We start from the raw sequence: 23,216 nt of genomic DNA on the forward strand, positions 1-23,216 counted from the left end.
TATCCACCAGAGACAGCACAGAGTCCATGACCGGCAAATTATCCACCAGAGACAGCACAGAGTCCATGACCAGCAAATAATCCACCAGAGGCACAACAGAATCCATGACCGGCAAATAATTCACCAGAGGCACAACAGAGTCCATGACCAGCAAATAATCCATCAGAGACAGCACAGGGTCCATGACCGGCAAATAATCCACCAGAGGCACAACAGAGTCCATGACCAGCAAATAATCCACCAGAGGCACAACAGAGTCCATGACCGGCAAATAATCCACCAGAGGCACAACAGAGTCCATGACCGGCAAATAATCCACCAGAGACAGCACAGAGTCCATGACCAGCAAATAATCCACCAGAGACAGCACAGAGTCCATGACCAGCAAATAATCCACCAGAGACAGCACAGAGTCCATGACCAGCAAATAATCCACCAGAGACAGCACAGAGTCCATGACAGGCAAATAATCCACCAGAGACAGCACAGAGTCCATGACCGGCAAATAATCCACCAGAGACAGCACAGAGTCCATGACCAGCAAATAATCCACCAGAGACAGCACAGAGTCCATGACCAGCAACTAATCCACCAGAGACAGCACAGAGTCCATGACCAGCAAATAATCCACCAGAGGCACAACAGAGTCCATGACCAGCAAATAATCCACCAGAGGCACAACAGAGTCCATGACCAACAAATAATCCATCAGAGACAGCACAGAGTCCATGACCAACAAATAATCCATCAGAGACAGCACAGAGTCCATGACCAACAAATAATCCACCAGAGACAGCACAGGGTCCATGACCGGCAAATAATCCATCAGAGACAGCACAGAGTCCATGACCAGCAAATAATCCACCAGAGACAGCACAGAGTCCATGACCGGCAAATAATCCACCAGAGACAGCACAGGGTCCATGACCGGCAAATAATCCACCAGAGGCACAACAGAGTCCATGACCAGCAAATAATCCACCAGAGGCACAACAGAGTCCATGACCAGCAAATAATCCACCAGAGACACAACAGAGTCCATGACCAGCAAATAATCCACCAGAGGCACAACAGAGTCCATGACCGGCAAATAATCCACCAGAGGCACAACAGAGTCCATGACCGGCAAATAATCCACCAGAGACAGCACAGAGTCCATGACCGGCAAATAATCCACCAGAGACAGCACAGAGTCCATGACCAGCAAATAATCCACCAGAGACAGCACAGGGTCCATGGCCGGCAAATAATCCACCAGAGACAGCACAGAGTCCATGACCAGCAAATAATCCACCAGAGACAGCACAGGGTCCATGGCCGGCAAATAATCCACCAGAGGTAGCGCAGATTCCACGACTGGCCAAGATCCTATAAGGCTTTCAGTCCATCCTTGGTAGTTAGGAGTCCTCGGGTTCCCCACCCAGGAACCCCAAATGCCCCCCCCCCAGATGGGAGGTGGAGATTTAAGAAGAACACACTGTGATTCCTGGTGGAGATCTGAGAAGAACACACTGTGATTCCTGGTGGAGGTGGAGATCTGATAACACACTGTGATTTCTAGTGGAGGTGGAGGTGGAGATCTGAGAAGAACACACTGTGATTCCTGGTGGAGATGTGAGAAGAACACACTGATTCATGGTGGAGATCTGAGAAGAACACACTGTGATTCCTGGTGGAGGTGGAGATCTGAGAACACACTGTTATTCCTGGTGGACAACTGAGGAGAACACACTGTGATTCCTGGTGGAGGTAGAGATCTGAGAAGAACACACTGATTCATGGTGGAGAACTGAGAAGAACACACTGATTCGTGGTGGACAACTGAGTAGAACACATTGTTCTTCCTGGTGAAGGTGGAGATCTGAGAACACACTGTGATTCCTGGTGGAGGTGGAGATCTGAGAACACACTGTGATTTCTGGTGGAGTTGGAGATCTGAGAACACAGTGTGATTCCTGGTGGAGGTGGAGATCTGAGAAGAACACACTGATTCATGGTGGAAAACTGAGAAGAACACACTGATTCGTGGTGGAGATCTGAGAAGAACACACTGATTCGTGGTGGAGATCTGAGAAGAACACACTGATTCGTGGTGGAGATCTGAGAAGAACACACTGATTCATGGTGAAGATCTGAGAAGAACACACTGTGATTCCTGGTGGAGGTTGAGATCTGAGAAGAACACAATGTGATTCATAGGGGAGGCGGAGATCTGAGAACACACTGTGATTCCTGGTGGAGGTGGAGATCTGAGAAGAACACATTGATTCTTGGAGGAGATCTCAGAAAAACGCACTGATTCTTGGAGGAGATCTGAGAAGTACATACTGATTCTTGGAGGAATCTGAGAAGAACACACTGATTTGTGGTGGAGATCTGGGAAGAACACACTGATTCCTGGTGGAGGTGGAGATCTGAGAAGAATGCACTGATTCTCGGAGGAGATCTGAGAAGAACACACTGATTCTTGGAGGAGATCTGAGAAGAACACACTGATTCATGGAGGAGATCTGAGAACGCACTGATTCTCAGAGGAGATCTGAGAAGAACACACTGATTCTCAGAGGAGATCTGAGAAGAACACACTGATTCATGGAGGAGATCTGAGAAGAACACACTGATTCTCAGAGGAGATCTGAGAAGAACACACTGATTCTCAGAAGAAATCTGAGAAGAACACACTGATTCTTGAAGGAGATCTGAGAAGAACACACTGATTCTTGAAGGAGATCTGAGAAGAACACACTGATTCTCAGAGGAGATCTGAGAAGAACACACTGATTCTCAGAGGAAATCTGAGAAGAACACACTGATTCTTGAAGGAGATCTGAGAAGAACACACTGATTCTTGGAGGAGATCTGAGAACAACACACTGATTCGTGGTGAAGATCTGAGAAGAACACATTGTGATCTTCTTCACCGAGGGACGTTTTGTGCCATTTGCATTTTATGACTGCCTTTCTGTTGTGTGGTCATCACGTTTGGTGAGGGAGGAATATTGGGAGCACACAGCAGGACGATTATCATTTAGGACCTCTCTGTACAAGGCATGTCTCACTTTTAGTGCTGCAGCCTTGTCATAGATCTATATGGTCATATTATATACCCCGATAGAGCTCATAGAAGGATCTCGGCTTTCCTCTTTGGCTCTCCTATGATTCTCCTTGAATCTGCTCCGGGGATCTGCCACCATCTGCCCTGTAGACTACCCGATGCTTGCTCTGGTCGGTAACTCTGACCCGTTCTGTCATTTCAGGTGTTCTGCCAGCTCAGGGAAGATTCGCCTACAAACTGATGAACGACCTTTTTGTGAATTACTCCAACGCTCTGCGCCCGGTGGATGATATGGACAAGGCGATGAACGTCACCCTTCAGGTCACTCTGTCCCAGATCATCGACATGGTAGAGTCACTGCCGAAAATGATGGTGGGGGTGGTGGGAACCTTGGTCTGTGAAGTGTGTTGGGGCCCCCTTAGTATTTCTGTACGGGATGCAATGGATAGGTGGAGGGGGGAACTCAGAAATGTGGAATCATTGGTCAGATCCCATCACCTCTCCTCTATGTATCATGGTGTCACTGGTCCCTGATGGTGTCACCTGACAGAGGTGAAGTGAAAACATCTGGTGAATATCAGATTTGGGGTCACCATAGATGGTCGTATTTATAAAGTAATAAATGTGCCATTCACTGGTGGTGAATCATTCGTTGTAGAGTAAGACACATTCACAGCTTTGCAATCTACTCTGTGGTGTTTTTATCACATGGTGCTGGAAGTCGGTCATTTTATGGTGTCAGGATGAAAAAATCTTCAAAATCCTCCAAAATGCCTCCAAAACACCAACAGACTGTATAAGAAGGTTAAACTTTTTTTTAAAGTTTTGGATGGAGTAAGGAGGGGTTAGAACCTCTGTCATCCGTGTCCCCTCTGAGGAGATTCACCCTCTCTGTGTGTCCTGGTGTCACCAATATAACGGAGGACAAAAACTGATGAGAAGTGTAAGAGTTGTCACCAGAAGAGGAAATGAAGGGAAATCCTCCAATGGGGACACCTCTTCTGGTGACAACTAAGAGAGGAATTTCTTCACTATGGAAAGATTTACTGCAAATTTCCCCGTACACCAATTTCTTCTTACCCCCCAACGCCCATGTCTCACCTCTGCAACTCTTCCCTATCCAGGAACGATGGACTGACATTGAAAGACAAAAAGGTGGGGTGGACTGACATTGAAGGACACAAAGATGGGGTGGGGTGGGGTGGACTGACCTTGAAGGACACAAAGGTGGGGTGGAGTGGTGTGGGGTGGACTGACATTGAAGGACACAAATGTGGGGTGGGGTGGACTGACCTTGAAGGACACAAATGTGGGGTGGGGTGGGGTGGACTGACCTTGAAGGACACAAAGGTGGGGTGGACTGACATTGAAGGACACAAAAATGGGGTGTGGTGGGGTGGACTGACATTGAAGAACACAAAGGTGGGGTGGACTGACATTGAAGGACACAAATGTGGGGTGGGATGGAGTGGGGTGGGGTGGACTAACATTTAAGGACACAAACGTGGGGTGGGGTGGACTGACATTGAAGGACACAAAGGTGGGGTGGGGTGGGGTGGACTGACATTGAAGGACACAAAGGTGGGGTGGGGTGGACTGACATTGAAGGACACAAAGGTGGGGTGGACTGACATTGAAGAACACAAAAGTGGGGTGGGGTGGAGTGGACTGATATTGAAGGACACAAAGGTGGGGTGGGGTGGACTGACCTTGAAGGACACAAAAGTGGGGTGGAGTGGTGTGGGGTGGGGTGGACTGACATTGAAGGACACAAAGGTAGGGTGGGGTGGGGTGGACTGACACTGAAGGACACAAAGGTGGAGTGGGGTGGATTGGACTGACATTAAAGGACACAAAGGTGGGGTGGGGTGGACTGACATTGAAGGACACAAAGGTGGGGTGGGGTGGACTAACATTGAAGGACACAAAGGTGGGGTGGACTGACATTGAAGGAGACAAAGGTGGGGTGGGGTGGACTGACATTGAAGGTCACAAAGGTGGGATGGGGTGGACTGACATTGAGGGACACAAAGGTGGGGTGGACTGACATTGAAGAACACAAAGGTGGGGTGGGGTGGAATGGACTGAAATTGAAGGACACAAAGGTGGGGTGGGGTGGACTGACCTTGAAGGACACAAAGGTGGGGTGGGGTGGGGTGGGGTGGACTGACATTGAAGGACACAAAGGTGGGGTGGGGTGGACTGACATTGAAGAACACAAAGGTGGGGTGGGGTGGACTGAAATTGAAGGGCACAAAGGTGGGGTGGGGTGGGGTGGAGTGGACTGACATTGAAGTACACAAAGGTGGGGTGGAGTGGGGTGGACTGACCTTGAAGGACACAAAGGTGGGGTGGAGTGGTGTGGGGTGGACTGACATTGAAGGACACAAAGGTGAGGTGGGGTGGACTGACATTGAAGGACACAAAGGTGAGGTGGGGTGGACTGACATTGAAGGACACAAAGGTGGGGTGGGGTGGACTGACATTGAAGAACATAACGGTGGGGTGGAGTGGACTGACATTGAAGGACACAAGGGTGGGGTGGGGTGGGGTGGACTGACATTGAAGGACACAAAGGTAGGGTGGGGTGGACTGACATTGAAGAACACAAAGGTGGGGTGGGGTGGAGTGGACTGAAATTGAAGGACACAAAGGTGGGGTGGACTGACCTTGAAGGACACAAAGGTGGGGTGGTGTGGGGTGGCGTGGGGTGGAGTGGACTGACATTGAAGAACACAAAGGTGGGGTGGACTGACATTGAAGGACGCAAAGGTGGGGTGGGGTGGACTGACCTTGAAGGGCACAAAGGTGGGGTGGGGTGGGGTGGAGTGGACTGACATTGAAGAACACAAAGGTGGGGTGGGGTGGACTGGACTGACATTGAAGGACACAAATGTGGGGTGGAGTGGACTGACCTTGAAGGACACAAAGGTGGGGTGGAGTGGTGTGGGGTGGACTGACATTGAAGGACACAAAGGTGTGGTGGACTGACATTGAAGGACACAAAGGTGGGGTGGGGTGGACTGACATTGAAGAACATAACGGTGGGATGGAGTGGACTGGCATTGAAGGACACAAAGGTGGGGTGGGGTGGACTGACATTGAAGGACACAAAGGTGGGGTGGACTGACATTGAAGGACACAAAGGTGGGGTGGGGTGGACTGACATTGAAGGACACAAAGGTGGGGTGAACTGACATTGAAGGATACAAAAGTGGGGTGGACTGACATTGAAGGACACAAAGGTGGGGTGGGGTGGGGTGGGGTGGACTGACATTGAAGGACACAAAGGTGGGATGGGGTTGACTGACATTGAAGGACACAAAGGTGAGGTGGGGTGGACTGACATTGAAGAACACAAAGGTGGGGTGGGGTGGACTGACATTGAAGAACACAAAGGTGGTGTGGGGTGGAGTGGACTGACATTGAAGGACACAAAGGTAGGGTGCACTGACCTTGAAGGACACAGGTGGGGTGGGGTGGAGTGGACTGACATTGAAGGACACAAAGGTGGGGTGGGGTGGACTGACCTTGAAGGACACAAAGGTGGGGTGGAGTGGTGCGGGGTGGACTGACATTGAAGGACACAAAGGTTTGGTGGGGTGGACTGACATTCAAGGACACAAGGTTGGGGTGGAGTGGTGTGTGGTGGGGTGGACTGACTTTGAAGGACACAAAGGTGGGGTGGGGTGGACTGATATTGAAGGACACAAAGGTGGAGTGGGGTGGACTGACATTGAAGGACACAAAGGTGGGGTGGGATGGAGTGGGGTGAGGTGGACTATCATTGAAGGACAAAAGGTGGGGTGGGGTGGACTGGCATTGAAGGACATAAAGGTGGGGTGGACTGACATTGAAGGACACAAAGGTGGGGTGGGGTGAGGTGGACTGACATTGAAGGACACAAAGGTGGGGTGGAGTGGTGTGGGGTGGACTGACATTGAAGGACACAAATGTGGGGTGGGGTGGACTGACCTTGAAGGACACAAATGTGGGGTGGGGTGGGGTGGACTGACCTTGAAGGACACAAAGGTGGGGTGGACTGACATTGAAGGACACAAAAATGGGGTGTGGTGGGGTGGACTGACATTGAAGAACACAAAGGTGGGGTGGACTGACATTGAAGGACACAAATGTGGGGTGGGATGGAGTGGGGTGGGGTGGACTAACATTTAAGGACACAAACGTGGGGTGGGGTGGACTGACATTGAAGGACACAAAGGTGGGGTGGGGTGGGGTGGACTGACATTGAAGGACACAAAGGTGGGGTGGGGTGGGGTGGACTGACATTGAAGGACACAAAGGTGGGGTGGACTGACATTGAAGAACACAAAAGTGGGGTGGGGTGGGGTGGACTGACATTGAAGAACACAAAGGTGGGGTGGAGTGGACTGACATTGAAGGACACAAAGGTGGGGTGAACTGACATTGAAGGACACAAAGGTGGGGTGGGGTGGACTGGCATTGAAGGACACAAAGGTGGGGTGGACTAACATTGAAGGACACAAAGGTGGGATGAGGTGGACTGACATTGAAGGACACAAAGGTGGGATGGGGTGGACTGACATTGAAGGACACAAAGGTGGGGTGGGGTGGACTGACCTTGAAGGACACAAAGGTTGGGTGGAGTGGTGTGGACTGACATTGAAGGACACAAAGGTGGGTTGGGGTGGGGTGGACTGACATTGAAGAACACAAAGGTGGGGTGGAGTGGACTGACATTGAAGGACACAAAGGTGGGGTGAACTGACATTGAAGGACACAAAGGTGGGGTGTGGTGGACTGGCATTGAAGGACACAATGGTGGGGTGGACTAACATTGAAGGACACAAAGGTGGGATGAGGTGGACTGACATTGAAGGACACAAAGGTGGGATGGGGTGGACTGACATTGAAGGACACAAAGGTGGGGTGGGGTGGACTGACCTTGAAGGACAGAAAGGTGGGGTGGGGTGGACTGACCTTGAAGGACACAAAGGTGGGGTGTACTGACATTGAAGAAAACAAAGGTGGTGTGGGGTGGAGAGGACTGACATTGAAGGACACAAAGGTGGGGTGGAATGGTGTGGACTGCAATTGAAGGACACAAATGTGGGGTGGGGTGGGGTGGACTGACATTGAAGGACAGAAATGTGGGGTGGGGTGCACTGACATTGAAGGACACAAAGGTGGGGTGGGATGGAGTGGGGTGGGGTGGACTGACATTGAAGGACAGAAATGTGGGGTGGGATGGAGTGGGGTGGGGTGGACTGACATTGAAGGACACAAAGGTGGGGTGGGGTGGAGTGGACTGACATTGAAGGACACAAAGGTGGGGTGGACTGACATTGAAGGACACAAATGTGGGGTAGGATGGAGTGGGGTGGGGTGGACTGACATTGAAGGACGCAAAGGTAGGGTGGGGTGGAGTGGACTGACATTGAAGGACACAAAGGTGGGGTGAACTGACATTGAAGGACACTATGGTGGGGTGGACTGACATTGAAGGACACAAAGGTGGGGTGGGGTGGACTGACATTGAAGGACACAAATGTGCGGTGGGATGGAGTGGGGTGGGGTGGACTGACATTGAAGGACACAAAGGTGGGGTGGAGTGGACTGACATTGAAGGACACAAAGGTGGGGTGAACTGACATTGAAGGACACAAAGGTGGGGTGAACTGACATTGAAGGACACAAAGGTGGGGTGGACTGACATTGAAGGACACAAAGGTGGGGTGGACTGACATTGAAGGACACAAAGGTGGGGTGGGGTGGACTGACATTGAAGGACACAAAGGTGGGGTGGGGTGAAGTGGACTGACATTGAAGGACACAAAGGTGAGGTGGACTGACATTGAAGGACACAAAGGTGGGGTGGGGTGGGGTGGACTGACATTGAAGGACACAAAGGTGGGGTGGGGTTGGGTGGACTGACATTGAAGGATACAAAGGTGGGGTGAGGTTGGGTGGACTGACATTGAAGGATACAAAGGTGGGGTGGACTGACATTGAAAGACACAAAGGTGGGGTGGGGTGGACTGACATTGAAGGACACAAAGGTGGGGTGGACTGACATTGAAGGACACAAAGGTGGGGTGGACTGATATTGAAAGACACAAAGGTGGGGTTGGGTGGACTGACATTGAAGGACACAAAGGTGGGATGGGGTGGACTGACATTGAAGGACACAAAGGTGGGGTTGGGTGGACTGACATTGAAGGACACAAAGGTGGGATGGGGTGGACTGACATTGAAGAACACAAAGGTGGGGTTGGGTGGACTGACATTGAAGGACACAAAGGTGGGGTTGGGTGGACTGACATTGAAGGACACAAAGGTGGGGTTGGGTGGACTGACATTGAAGGACACAAAGGTGGGGTTGGGTGGACTGACATTGAAGAACACAAAGGTGGGGTGGACTGACATTGAGGGACACAAAGGTGGGGTGGGGTGGACTGACATTGAGGGACACAAAGGTGGGGTGGGGTGGGGTGGACTGACATTGAAGGACACAAAGGTGGGGTGGGGTGGGGTGGACTGACATTGAAGGACACAGAGGACACAAATCCTTCCAGGCCAGAGAAGTCTAAGAATAAGAAAATATGATATGGCCACAGAATTGAAAACAATCGAAAACCTTGAGTGAGAACCTGAGGAGAGCCATGTCCTACGACTCCCCCAGGTGTACCTGTCATGGGAGGAATGTGGAGGCTGCCATTGCTGGCCTCCTCCATCACCTGCAGTGCATTCTGACTCAGAACAAGCATGCAGCAAGTAAAGTCAGGGTTCCTGATCCTGTAAAGTTTTGAAGCTACCAGGCAAATATTATTTTCAGAGTGGGATTAGCAATGGCCTCCTCTGTCTCATGACAGGTTTCCAACCTCGGCCACCTAGAATGTTGTCTCATTTTGCCTGTAGTAGGCAGTAAACCCTCGATGAACCCACCCCCACCACATGGGCCCCAAAGCAACCGGCTGGAATTAAAGACCAACTCCTGTATGGCCAGCAGATGAGCAGCAATGGATGGCAGAGAGCTGAGAATCTAGGGAGGGGGGCTGAAGATGAGCACCAGAAAGGAGGACTGAGGTCAGAGAGGAGGATTGAGGTCAGAGAGGAAGACAGAGGACAGAGAGGAGGATTGAGATCAGAGAGGAAGACAGAGGACAGAGAGGAGGGCTGAGGTCAGAGAGGAGAATTTAAGTCATTGAGGAGGATCGGGGTCAGAGAAGAGTATTGAGGCCAGTTCTCAACCTAAGGACACAGACAGGGGCTCTAACTTTTCCATTCCTATGAGGATACAGACAGGGACTCTAACCCCCCCCTCCTATGAGGACACAGACAGGGGCTCTAACTTCTTCCTCCTATGAGGACACAGAAAGGGGCTCTTACCCTCCCCTTCTTTGAGAACACAGACAGAGGCTCTAACCCTCCCCTCCTTTGAGGACACAGACAGAGGCTCTAATCCTCCCCTCCAATGAGGACACAGACATGGGCTCTAATCCTCCCCTCCAATGAGGACACAGACAGGGGCCCTAACCCTCCCCCTCCTATGAGAACACAGAAAGGGTCTCTAACCCTCCCCTCCCATGAGGACACACAGGGGCTCTAACCCCCCTCCTATGAGGGCACAGACAAGGGCTCTAACCCTCCCCCTCCTATGAAGACACAGACAGGGGCTCTAACCCTCCACTCCTATGAGGACACAGACAGGGGCTCTAACCCTCCCCCTCCTATGAGGACACAGACAGAGGCTCTAACCCTCCCCTCCTATGAGGACACAGACAGGGGCTCTAACCCTCCCCCTCCGATGAGGACACAGACAGGGGATCTAACCCTCTACTCCTATGAGAACACAGACAGGGGCTCTAACCCTCCACTCCTATGAGGACACAGACAGGGGCTCTAACCCTCCCCCTCCTATGAGGACACAGACAGAGGCTCTAACCCTTCCCTTCTATGAGGATACAGACAGGGGCTCTCACCAACCTCATCCTATGAGGACACAGACAGGGGCTCTAATTCTCCCTCTCCTATGATGACACAGACAGGGGCTCTAACCCTCCCCCTCCTATGAGGACACAGACAGGAGATCTAACCCTCCCTCTTCTATGATGACACAGACATGGGCTCTAACCCTCCCTCTCCTGTGATGACACAGACAGGGGCTCTAACCATCCCACTCCTATAAGGACACAGACAGGGGCTCTAACCCTCCCCTTCCTATGAGGACACAGACAGGGGCTCTAACTCTCTCCCTCCTATGAGGATACAGACAAGGGCTCTAATCCTCCTCCCCCTATGAGGGCACAGACTGGGGCTCTAACCCTCCCACTCCTATGAGGACACAGACAGGGGCTCTAACCCTCCTCTCTCCTATGAGGACACAGACAGGAGCTGTAACCCTCCCCTAATATTAGGACACAGACAGAGGCTCTAACCCTCCCCCTCCTATGAGTGCACAGACAGAGGATCTAACCCCCCTCCTATGAGGACACAGACAGAGGCTCTAACCTTCCCCTCCTATGAGGACACAGACAGGGGCTATAACCCTCCCCCTCCTATGAGGACACAGACAGAGGCTCTAACCCTCCCCCTGTTTACATGGACACAGACAGAGGCTCTAACCCCCTCCCCTATGAGGACACAGACAGGGGCTCTAAACCTCCCCCTCCTATGAGGACACAGGCAGATGTTCTAACCCTCCTCCTCCTATGAGGACACAGACAAGGGCTCTTAGCCTCCCCCTCCTATGAGGACACAGACAGAGGCTCTAACCCTCCCCCTGATATTAAGACACAGACAGAGGATCTAACCCTCCCCCTCTTATGAGGACACAGACAGGGGCTATAATGCTACCCCTCCTATGAGGACACAGACAGAGGCTCTAACCCTCCTCCTCCTATGAGGACACAGACAGAGGCTCTAACCCTTCCCTTCTATGAGGATACAGACAGGGGCTCTAACCAACCTCATCCTATGAGGACACAGACAGGGGCTCTAACCCTCCCCCTCCTATGAGGGCACAGACGGGCTCTAATCCTCCTCCCTCCTATGAGGGCACAGACGGGCTCTAATCCTCCTCCCTCCTATGAGGGCACAGACAGGGGCTCTAACCCTCCCACTCCTATGAGGACACAGACAGGGGCTCTAACTCTCCCCCTCCTATGAGGACACAGACGGGCTCTAACCCTCCCCCTCCTATGAGGACACAGACAAGGGCTCTAACCCTCTACCTCATATGAGGACACAGACAGGGGGTCTAACCCTCCACTCCTATGAGGATACAGACAGGGGCTCTAACCAACCACATCCTATGAGGACACAGACGGAGGTTCTATCCCTCGCCTTCCTATGAGGACACAGGCAGGGGCTGTAACCCTCCTCCCTCCTATGAGGGCACAGACAGGGGCTCTAACCTTCCCCCTCCAAGAGTACACAGACATGGGCTCTAACCCTCCCCCTCCTATGAGGACATAGACAGGGGCTCTAACCCTCCTCTAATATTAGAACACACACAGAGGCTCTAACCCTCCATTCCTATGAGGGCACATACAGGGGCTCTAACCCTCTCCTCCTATGAGAACACAGACAGGGGCTCTAACCGTCCCCCTCCTATGAGGACACAGGCAGAGGTTCTAACCCTTCCCCTCCTATGAGGACACATACAGAAGCTCTATCCCTCTCCCTCCTATGAGGACACAGATAGGGGCTCTAACCCTCCCACTCCTATGAGGACTCTGACAGGGGCTCTAACTCTCCCCTCCTATGAGGATACAGACAGGGGCTCTAATCCCCCTCTTATGAGGACACAGACATGGGCTGTAACTCTCCCCTAATATTAGGACACAGACAGAGGCTGTAACCCTCCCTCTCCAAGAGTACACAGACATGGGCTCTAACCCTCCCCCTCCTTTGAGGACACAGACAAGGGCTCTAACCCTCTACCTCATATGAGGACACAGACAGGGGGTCTAACCCTCCACTCCTATGAGGACACAGACAGGGGCTCTAACCCTTCCCTCCTATGAGGACACAGACAGAGGCTCTAACCCTTCCCTAATATTAGGACACAGACAGAGGCTCTAACCCTCCCCCTCCAAGAGTACACAGACATGGGCTATAACCCTCCCCCTCCTTTGAGGACACAGACAGTGGCTCTAACCCTCCTCCCTCTTATGAGGGCACAGACAGGGGCTCTAACCCTCCTCCCTCCTATGAGGGCACAGACAGGGGCTCTAACCCTCCCCCTCCAAGAGTACACAAACCCACCTTCACCTATGAGGACAGAGGCTCTAACCCACTTCCTCCTATGAGGATACAGACAGAGGCTCTAACCCTCCCCTCCTATGAGGACACAGACAGGGGCTCTAACTCTCCCCCTCCTATGAGGACACAGGCAGGGGCTCTAACCCTCCCCTCCTATGAGGACACAGACAGGGGCTCTAACCCTCCCCCTCCTATGAGGACACAGACAGGGGCTCTAACCCTCCCCTCCTATGAGGACACAGACAGGGGCTCTAACCCTCCCCCTCCTTTGGGGACACAGACAGGGGCTCTAACCCTCCCCTCCTATGAGGACACAGACAGGGGCTCTAACCCTCCCTCTCCTATGAGGACACAGACAGGGGCTCTTACCCACCTCCTCCTATGAGTACACAGACAGAGGCTCTAAACCTCCCCTCCTGTGAGGACAGAGACAGGGTCTCTAACCCTTCACTCCTATGAGGACACAGACAGGGGCTCTAACCCTCCCCTCCTATGAGGATACAGACAGAGGCTCTAACCCTCTCCTCCTATGAGGGTACAGACAGAGGCTCTAACCCTCCACTCCTATGGGGACACAGACAGGGGCTCTAACCCTCCCCCTCCTATGAGGACACAGACAGGGGCTCTAACCCTCCCCTTCCTATGAGGACACAGACAGGGGCTCTAACCCTCCCTCTCCTATGAGGACACAGACAGGGGCTCTAACCCACCTCCTCCTATGAGTACACAGACAGAGGCTCTAAACCTCCCCTCCTGTGTGGACACAGACAGGGGCTCTAACCCTTCACTCCTATGAGGACATAGACAGGGGCTCTAACCCTCCCCTCCTATGAGGATACAGACAGAGGCTCTAACCCTCCACTCCTATGGGGACACAGTATGCTGACTCCCCCAATATGCTGGCTCCCTCAATATGGTGGCTACTCTAATACGGCGGCTCCTCTAATATGGTTGCTCCCCCAATATGGCGGCTCCCCCAGTATGGCAGCTACTGTGATATTACTGTGACCCCAATATGGCAGCTACCCAACTATGATGGCTACCCCAATATGGCGGCTCCCCCAATATGCTGGCTACCTCAACATGGCTACTCCTCTAATATGGCGGCTTCCCCAATATACTGGCTCCCTCAATATGGCAGCTCCCCTACAATGGCGGCTCACCCAATATGGCGGTTCACCTATTATGTCGGCTCCTCTAATACACTTGCTCTCTCAATATGGCGGCTCCCCCAATATGCTGGCTCCCTTAATATGGTGGCTCCCTCAATATGGCGGCTCCCTCAATAAGGTGGCTCCCTTAATATGGCGGCTTCCCCAATATGGCGGCTCCCCCAATATGCTGGCTCCCTTAATATGGCGGCTCCCTCAATATGGTGGCTCCCTTAATATGGCGGCTTCCCCAATATGACGACTCCTCCAATATGGCGGCTCCCCCAATATGCCGGCTCCCCCAATATAGCTGCTTCCACAATCTGGCGGCTCCCCTAATATGGCGGCTTCCCCAATATGCCGGCTCCCCCATTATGCCGGCTCCCTCAATGTGGTGACTCCCTCAATATGGCGGCTCCCCCAATATGGCTGCTCCCCCAATATGGCGGATCCCTCAATATGGCGGCTCCCCCAATATACTGGCTCCCTCAATATGGCGGCTCCCCCAATATGGCGGCTCCCCTAATTTGGCGGCTCCCCCAATATGCTGAGTCCCCCAATATTCTGACTCCCTCAATATGGCGGCTCCTTCAATATGGCGGCACCAGAACTCACATCTCCACAGCGCAGACTGTCCACGGTGGGCCCAATTGCTACATCTCTTCTATGTTGTGGGAAATGATTGACTCACAGAGGGCCATAGACCTGATCTCGTTTGTCTCCTCCTGCCAACTCTGGTGTCCAGACTGACCACTATTGTCTCCTCCTGCCTGACCGCTATTGTCTCCTCCAGCATGACCTCTATTGTCTCCTCCTCCTTCCTGACAACTATAGTCTCCTCCTCCTGCCTGACCTCTATTGTCTCCTCCTCCTATCTGACCATTATTATCTCCTCCTCCTTCCCGACCACTATTGTCGCCTCCTCCTGCCTGACCACTATTGTCTCCTCTTCCTGCCTGACCACTATTGTCTCCTCCTTCCTGACCACTATTGTCTCTTCCAGCCTGACCTCTATTGTCTCCTCCTGCCTTACCACTATTGTCTCCTCCTCCTTCCTGATCTCTATTGTCTCCTCCTCCTTCCTGACCGCTATTGTCTCCTCCTCCTTCCTGACCGCTATTGTCTCCTCCTTCCTGACCACTATTGTCTCCTCCTCCTGCCTGACCACTATTGTCTCCTCCAGCCTGACCACTATTGTCTCCTCCTTCCTGACCACTCTTGTCTCCTCCTCCTGCCTGACCACTATTGTCTCCTCCTCCCTACTGACCACTATTGTCTCCTCCTCCTTCCTGACCACTATTGTCTCCTCTTCCTTCCCGACCACTATTGTCGCCTCCTCCTGCCTGACCACTATTGTCTCCTCCTCCTGCCTGACCACTATTGTCTCCTCCTTCCTGACCACTATTGTCTCTTCCAGCCTGACCTCTATTGTCTCCTCCTCCTTCCTGACCACTATTGTCTCTTCCAGCCTGACCACTATTGTCTCCTCCTGCCTTACCACTATTGTCTCCTCCTCCTTCCTGATCTCTATTGTCTCCTCCTCCTTCCTGACCGCTATTGTCTCCTCCTCCTTCCTGACCGCTATTGTCTCCTCCTTCCTGACCACTATTGTCTCCTCCTCCTGCCTGACCACTATTGTCTCCTCCTCCCTACTGACCACTATTGTCTCCTCCTCCTTCCTGACCACTATTGTCTCCTCTTCCTTCCTGACCACTGTTGTCTCCTCCTCCTTCCTGACCACTATTGTCTCCTCCTGCCTTACCACTATTGTCTCCTCCTCCTTCCTGACCACTATTGTCTCCTCCTTCCTGACCGCTATTGTCTCCTCCTTCCTGACCACTATTGTCTCCGCCAGCCTGACCTCTATTGTCTCCTCCTCCTTCCTGACCGCTATTGTCTCCTCCTTCCTGACCACTATTGTCTCCTCCTCCTTCCTGACCACTGTTGTCTCCTCCTCCTTCCTGACCACTATTTTCTCCTCCTGCCTTACCACTATTGTCTCCTCCTCCTTCCTGACCGCTATTTTCTCCTCCTCCTTCCTGACCGCTATTGTCTCCTCCTCCTTCCTGACCACTATTGTCTCCTCCTTCCTGACCACTATTGTCTCCTCCAGCCTGACCACTATTGTCTCCTCCTGCCTGACCACTATTGTCTCCTCCTCCTGCCTGACCACTATTGTCTCCTCCTTCCTGACTACTATTGTCTCCTCCTCCCTACTGACCACTATTGTCTCCTCCTCCTTCCTGACCGCTATTGTCTCCTCCTCCTTCCTGACCGCTATTGTCTCCTCCTCCTTCCTGACCGCTATTGTCTCCTCCTCCTTCCTGACCACTATTGTTTCCTCCTCCTTCCTGACCACTATTGTCTCCTCCTTCCTGACCACTATTGTCTCCTCCAGCCTGACCTCTATTGTCTCCTCCTCCTTCCTGACCACTATTGTCTCCTCCTTCCTGACCACTATTGTCTCCTCCTTCCTGACCACTATTGTCTCCTCCTTCCTGACCACTATTGTCTCCTCCTGCCTGACCACTATTGTCTCCTCCTGCCTGACTACTATTGTCTCCTCCTCCTTCCTGACTACTATTGTCTCCTCCTGCCTGACCACTATTTTCTCCTCCTGCCTTACCACTATTGTCTCCTCCTGCCTTACCACTATTGTCTCCTCCAGCCTGACCACTATTGTCTCCTCCAGCCTGACCACTATTGTCTCCTCCTGCCTGACCACTATTGTCTCCTCCTGCCTTACCACTATTGTCTCCTCCTGCCTTACCACTATTGTCTCCTCCAGCCTGACCACTATTGTCTCCTCCTGCCTGACCACTATTTTCTCCTCCTGCCTTACCACTATTGTCTCCTCCTCCTTCCTGACCACTATTGTCTCCTCCTGCCTTACCACTATTGTCTCCTCTTTCCTGACTACTATTGTCTCCTCCTTCCTGACCACTATTGTCTCCTCCTTCCTGACCACTATTGTCTCCTCCTTCCTGACTACTATTGTCTCCTCCTGCCTGACCACTATTGTCTCCTCCTGCCTGACTACTATTGTCTCCTCCTGCCTGACCACTATTTTCTCCTCCTGCCTGACCACTATTTTCTCCTCCTGCCTGACTACTATTGTCTCCTCCTGCCTTACCACTATTGTCTCCTCCTGCCTTACCACTATTTTCTCCTCCAGCCTGACCACTCTTGTCCTCACCACCTTCTCCTCTTTCTGGTCTGTCGTAGGATGAGCGGAATCAGATCCTGATGGCGTACCTGTGGATCCGGCAGGTGTGGTATGACGCCTACCTTCGGTGGAACAAGGATGAGTATGACGGCCTGGACACCATCCGTATCCCTAGTAGTTATGTCTGGAGACCCGATATCGTCCTCTATAATAGGTAGGTGGGGTGGGGGTTGGGAAGGTCAGTTCTTATCGTTCCTCCAGCCCGGGTGCAACCAACCTTCTCCTCTGTCACCGGGGACGGCCTTGCCTGGTTCTTCTGTCTGTGGAGGTCCACAGACTTCATGGCTTTCAGTGGTTGATGGAGTTGGGACGTATCGGAACCCCTGGCAGGTTCTCTGCTAGATTTCTATTAATTTCCTGTCCCGCTGAGAGCCATCAGACGGAGATGAAGCCACACCAAGGACACCCGGCAGGGTCCTAGCCTTCCTCTACTCTTCCAAAGGCAGGACTTCCTGGTTGGTGGAACATTGTTTGTAGGACAGAAAGTCAGGAGAAATCTCCTAGCCGAGGCCCGGAGAGTGGTACGACCAGGGGTGGACTGACAACTCATGGGGCCCCCGGGCAATAGGGGATCATGGGGCCCCTGTGTCCTTGCCCAAACTCAAAAAAGCCTATGAAAAAGGTACCAGGAGCATCTCATGGGGCCCCCTACTGACCCCGGGCCCTCGGGCAGTGCCCGAGTTTCCAATTGGTCAGTCCGCCCCTGGGTACAACCCACCAGATACTTCCCCACTCCATCCAACCTGCAAAACCTTCGGCTGGACCTTCAGTCCAAGAAACATCTGCCAGTCATTGCCATCTGCATCCCATGGAGGAGATTTCCCTTCACTTCCTGTCCTGGGAACTTGGTGGAGGGGGCTGTCGGGGCAGGTGGGGATATGGTGGAGGGGGTTGTCGGGACGGGTGGGGACTTGGTGGAGGATTTTGTCGGGACAGGTGGAGACGTGGTGGAGGGGGTTGTCGGGACTGGTGGAGACGTGGTGGAGGGGATTGTCGGGACGGGTGGAGACGTAATGATGGGGATTGTCGGGACGGGTGGGGACATGGTGGAGGGGATTGTCGGGACAGGTGGAGACGTGGTGGAGGGGGTTGTCGGGACTGGTGGAGACGTGGTGGAGGGGATTGTCGGGACGGGTAGAGACGTAATGATGGGGATTGTCGGGACGGGTGGGGACATGGTGGAGGGGATTGTTGGGACAGGTGGAGACGTGGTGGAGGGAATTGTTGGGACGGGTGGAGACGTGGTAGAGGGGGTTGTCAGGGCGGGTGGGGACATGGTGGAGGGGGTTGTCGGGAAGGGTGGGGACGTGGTGGAGGGGGTTGTCGGGAAGGGTGGGGACGTGGTGGAGGGGGTTGTCGGGAAGGGTGGGGACGTGGTGGAGGGGGTTGTCGGGAAGGGTGGGGACGTGGTGGAGGGGGTTGTCAGGATGGGTGGAGACGTGGTGATGGGGGTTGTCGGGACGGGTGGGGTCGTGGTTGAGGGGGTTGTCGGGACGGGTGGGGACGTGGTGGGGGGGTTGTCGGGACGGGTGGAGACGTGGTGGAGGGGGTTGTCGGGACGGGTGGGGACGTGGTGGAGGGGGTTGTCGGGACGGGTAGGGACATGGTGATGAGGGTTGTCGGGACGGGTGGGGACGTGGTGGAGGAGGTTGTTGGGACAGGTGGATACGTGGTGGAGGGGGTTGTCGGGACGGGTAGGGACATGGTGATGGGGGTTGTCGGGACGGGTGGGGACGTGGTGGAAGGGGTTGTCGGGACAGGTGGAGACGTGGTGGAGGGGGTTGTCGGGACGGGTGGGGACGTGGAGATGGGGGTTGTTGGGACGGGTAGGGACATGGTGATGGGGGTTGTCGGGACGGGTGGGGACGTGGTGGACGGGGTTGTCGGGGCGGGTGGAGACGTGGTGGAGGGGGTTGTCAGGACGGGTGGGGGCGTGGTGGAGGGGGTTGTCCGGGCTGGTGGAGACATGGTGGAGGGGGTTGTCGGGACGGGTGGTGATGTGGTGATGGGGGTTGTCGGGACGGGTGGGGACGTGATGGAGGGGGTTGTCGGGACGGGTGGGGACGTGATGGAGGGGGTTGTTGGGGCGGGTGGGGACATGGTGGAGGGGGTTGTCGGGACGGGTGGTGATGTGGTGATGGGGGTTGTCGGGGTGGGGACGTGATGGAGGGGGTTGTCGGGACGGGTAGGGACATGGCGATGGGGGTTGTCGGGACGGGTGGGGACGTGATGGAGGGGGTTGTCGGGACGGGTGGGGACGTGGTGGAGGGGGTTGTCGGGGCAGATGGGGACGTGGTGGAGGGGGTTGGGGTGGGTGGGGACGTGGTGGAGGGGGTTGTCGGGGCAGATGGGGACGTGGTGGAGGGGGTTGGGGTGGGTGGGGACGTGGTGGAGGGGGTGTGGGCTTTCCCTGCAGGCCTTGTGGTGTGGCCCCTGGTGGGGGTGGACTTTCATCTGCAGGCTGTGTTCTGTGGCCCCTGGGGGGTGGGCTTTTCTCTGCAGGCTGTGTTGTGTGGCCCCTGGGGGGGTGGGCTTACCCCTGCAGGCCGTGTAGTGTGGCCCCTGGGGGGACATGTCGCGCCCTGCTCATGTGGTGTGGGCCCTGGGGGGACATGTTGGGCCCTACTTGTGTAGTGTTGCTCCTGGGGGGACATGTTGGGCCCCTGCTCATGTACTGTGGCCCCTGGGGGGACATTTAGGGCCCTGCTTGTGTAGAGGTGGCCCCTAGGGGGACATTTCAGACCCTGCTTGTGTAGTGTGGCCCCTGGGGGGATATTTCGGACACTGCTTGTGTAGTGTGGCCCCTGGGGGGACATGTCGGGCCCCTGCTCGGGCTGTACACACATGGCAGGGAAGGCAGCGGAAGGTGTAACCCAATCCCGGGTGCAGCTGCTGTGTGCGTCGTCTCAGGTTCTGCTGTAGAGGTGACTCTGCGATCCTCGGGACCGAATTACAGCATTTTCCACCCGCCGAGGATTCCTATTCATCATCTGCTGTCCCGGGGGAACTACCCCCACCCCACGGACCTACCCCGGGGAACTGCCCCCACCCCACGGACCTACCCCGGGGAACTGCCCCCACCCCACGGACCTACCCCAGAGGAACTACCCCCACCATGCAGACCTACCCTGGGGACCTACCCCGGGGAACTGCCCCCACCCCACGGACCTACCCTGGGGAACTGCCCCCACCACACGGACCTACCCCAGAGGAACTACCCCCACCATGCAGATCTACCCTGGGGACCTACCCCGGGGAACTGCCCCCACCCCACGGACCTACCCCGGGGAACTGCCCCCACCCCACGGACCTACCCCGGGGAACTACCCTCACCTCACGGACCTACCCCAGGGGAACTACCCCCACCATGCAGACCTACCCTGGGGACCTACCCTGGGGAACTACCCCCACCCCACGGACCTACCCCAGGGAACTGCCCCCACCTCACGGACCTACCCCGGGAAACTACCCCCACCTCACGGACCTACCCCATGGAATTACCCCCACCACGCAGACCTACCCCGAGGGAACTACCCCCACCCCACGGACCTACCCCCGGGGAACTACTCCACCCCACGGACCTACCCTGGGGGAACTACCCCTACCACATGGACCAACCCTGGGGGAACTACCCACGGACCTACCCCGGGGAACTACCCCCACCCCACAGGTAACTACCCCCACCCCACAGACCTACCCCAGGGGAACTACCCCCATCCCACAGGAAACTACTCCCACCCCACGGACCTACCAAGGGGGAACTACCCCCACCCCATGGACTTACCCCCGGGGAACTACCCCCACCTCACGGACCTACCCCAGGGGATCTACTCCCACCTCACGGGGAACTACCCTGGGGGAACTACCCCACCCCACAGACCTACCCTGGGGGAACTACCCCTACCACATGGACCAACCCTGGGGGAACTACCCAGGGACCTACCCCGGGGAACTACCCCCACCCCACAGGTATCTACCCCCACCCCACAGACCTACCCCGGGGGAACTACCCCATCCCACAGGAAACTACTCCCACCCCACGGACCTACCAAGGGGGAACTACCCCCACCCCATGGACTTACCCCGGGGAACTACCCCCACCTCACGGACCTACCCCAGGGGATCTACTTTCCACCTCACGGGGAACTACCCTGGGGGAACTACCCCCACCCCGTGGACCTACCCCGGGGGAACTAGTCCCACCCAAAGGATTTACCATGGGGGAACTACACCCAACCAATGGACTTACCCTGGGGGGTCCTGGATGTGATGGGGGCATGGAGGACAGACTACCCCCACCCAATGGACTTACCCTGGGGGTCCTGGATGTGATGGGGGTATGGAGGAGGACAGATTACCCCCACCCAATGGACTTACTTCAGGGGTCTCACATGTGATGGGGGCATGGAGGAGGACAGACTACCCCCAGCCAATGGACTTACTCCGGGGGTCCCCAGATGTGATGGGGGCATGGAGGAGGACAGACTACCCCCACCCAATGAACTTACACCAGGGGTCCTGTATGTGATGGGGGCATGGAGGAGGACAGACTACCCCCAACCAATGGACTTACTCCAGGGGTCCCGTATGTGATGGGGGCATGGAGGAGGACAGACTACCCCCACCCAATGGACTTACTCCAGGGGTCCTGTATGTGATGGGGGCATGGAGTAGGACAGACTACCCCCAACCAGTGGGACTTACCCCAGGGGTCCCACATGTGATGGGGGCATGGAGGAGGACAGGAATCCCCCCACCCAATGGACTTACTCCAGGGTTCCTGTATGGGATGGGGGCATGGAGGAGGACAGACTACCCCCACCCAATGGACTTACTCCAGAGGTCCCAGATGTGATGGGGGCATGGAGGAGGACAGACTACCCCCAACCAGTGGACTTACCCCAGGGGTCCCGTATGTGATGGGGGCATGGAGGAGGACAGACTACCCCCACCCAATGGACTTACTCCAGAGGTCCCAGGTGTGATGGGGGTATGGAGGAGGACAGACTACCCCCAACCAATGTACTTACTCCAGGGGTCCCGTATGTGATGGGGGCATGGAGTAGGACAGACTACCCCCAACCAATGGACTTACCCCAGGGGTCCCGTATGTGATGGGGGCATGGAGGAGGACAGACTACCCCCACCCAATGGACTTACTCCAGAGGTCCCAGATGTGATGGGGGCATGGAGGAGGACAGACTACCCCGCAACCGGTGGACTTACTCCAGGGGTCCCGTATGTGATGGGGGCATGGAGGAGGACAGACTACCCCCAACCAGTGGTCTTACCCCAGGGGTCCCACATGTAATGGGGGCATGGGGGAGGACAGACTACCCCCACCCAATGGAGCAAGCAGGAGATTCGTCCCCATTGAGATCTGATAGGTTTCCAGAGTCTTCCTCTGATTGGTGGAGCCGTGTGTATATAATATGGCGCCGCGGGTCACTATTACATTTCTGAGATTTTCTTTATTGAAAGGAACAAAACAGGAAGAACGACTTCCAGAACATTCGATCAGCGAGCGATGAAATCT

At 54.7% G+C, this 23,216-nt stretch overlaps 1 protein-coding gene across 1 annotated transcript; it reads left to right on the top strand.

Annotated features, from left to right (window-relative positions):
* Positions 1–3,230: 3,230 nt before the first annotated feature.
* Positions 3,231–17,838, top strand: LOC149430766 (neuronal acetylcholine receptor subunit alpha-9-like). Its single transcript, XM_089666004.1, has 2 exons — positions 3,231–3,403; positions 17,680–17,838. The coding sequence occupies exons 1-2, from the start codon at positions 3,296–3,298 to the stop codon at positions 17,836–17,838; spliced, it is 267 nt and encodes an 88-aa protein (XP_089522130.1). The 5' UTR covers positions 3,231–3,295.
* The last annotated feature ends 5,378 nt before the right edge of the window (positions 17,839–23,216 follow it).

Source organism: Staurois parvus, unplaced genomic scaffold (assembly GCF_062004578.1).
Source record: "Staurois parvus isolate SC_StPar_1 unplaced genomic scaffold, SC_StPar_1.0 ptg002462l, whole genome shotgun sequence".
Lineage (NCBI taxonomy): Eukaryota > Metazoa > Chordata > Amphibia > Anura > Ranidae > Staurois > Staurois parvus.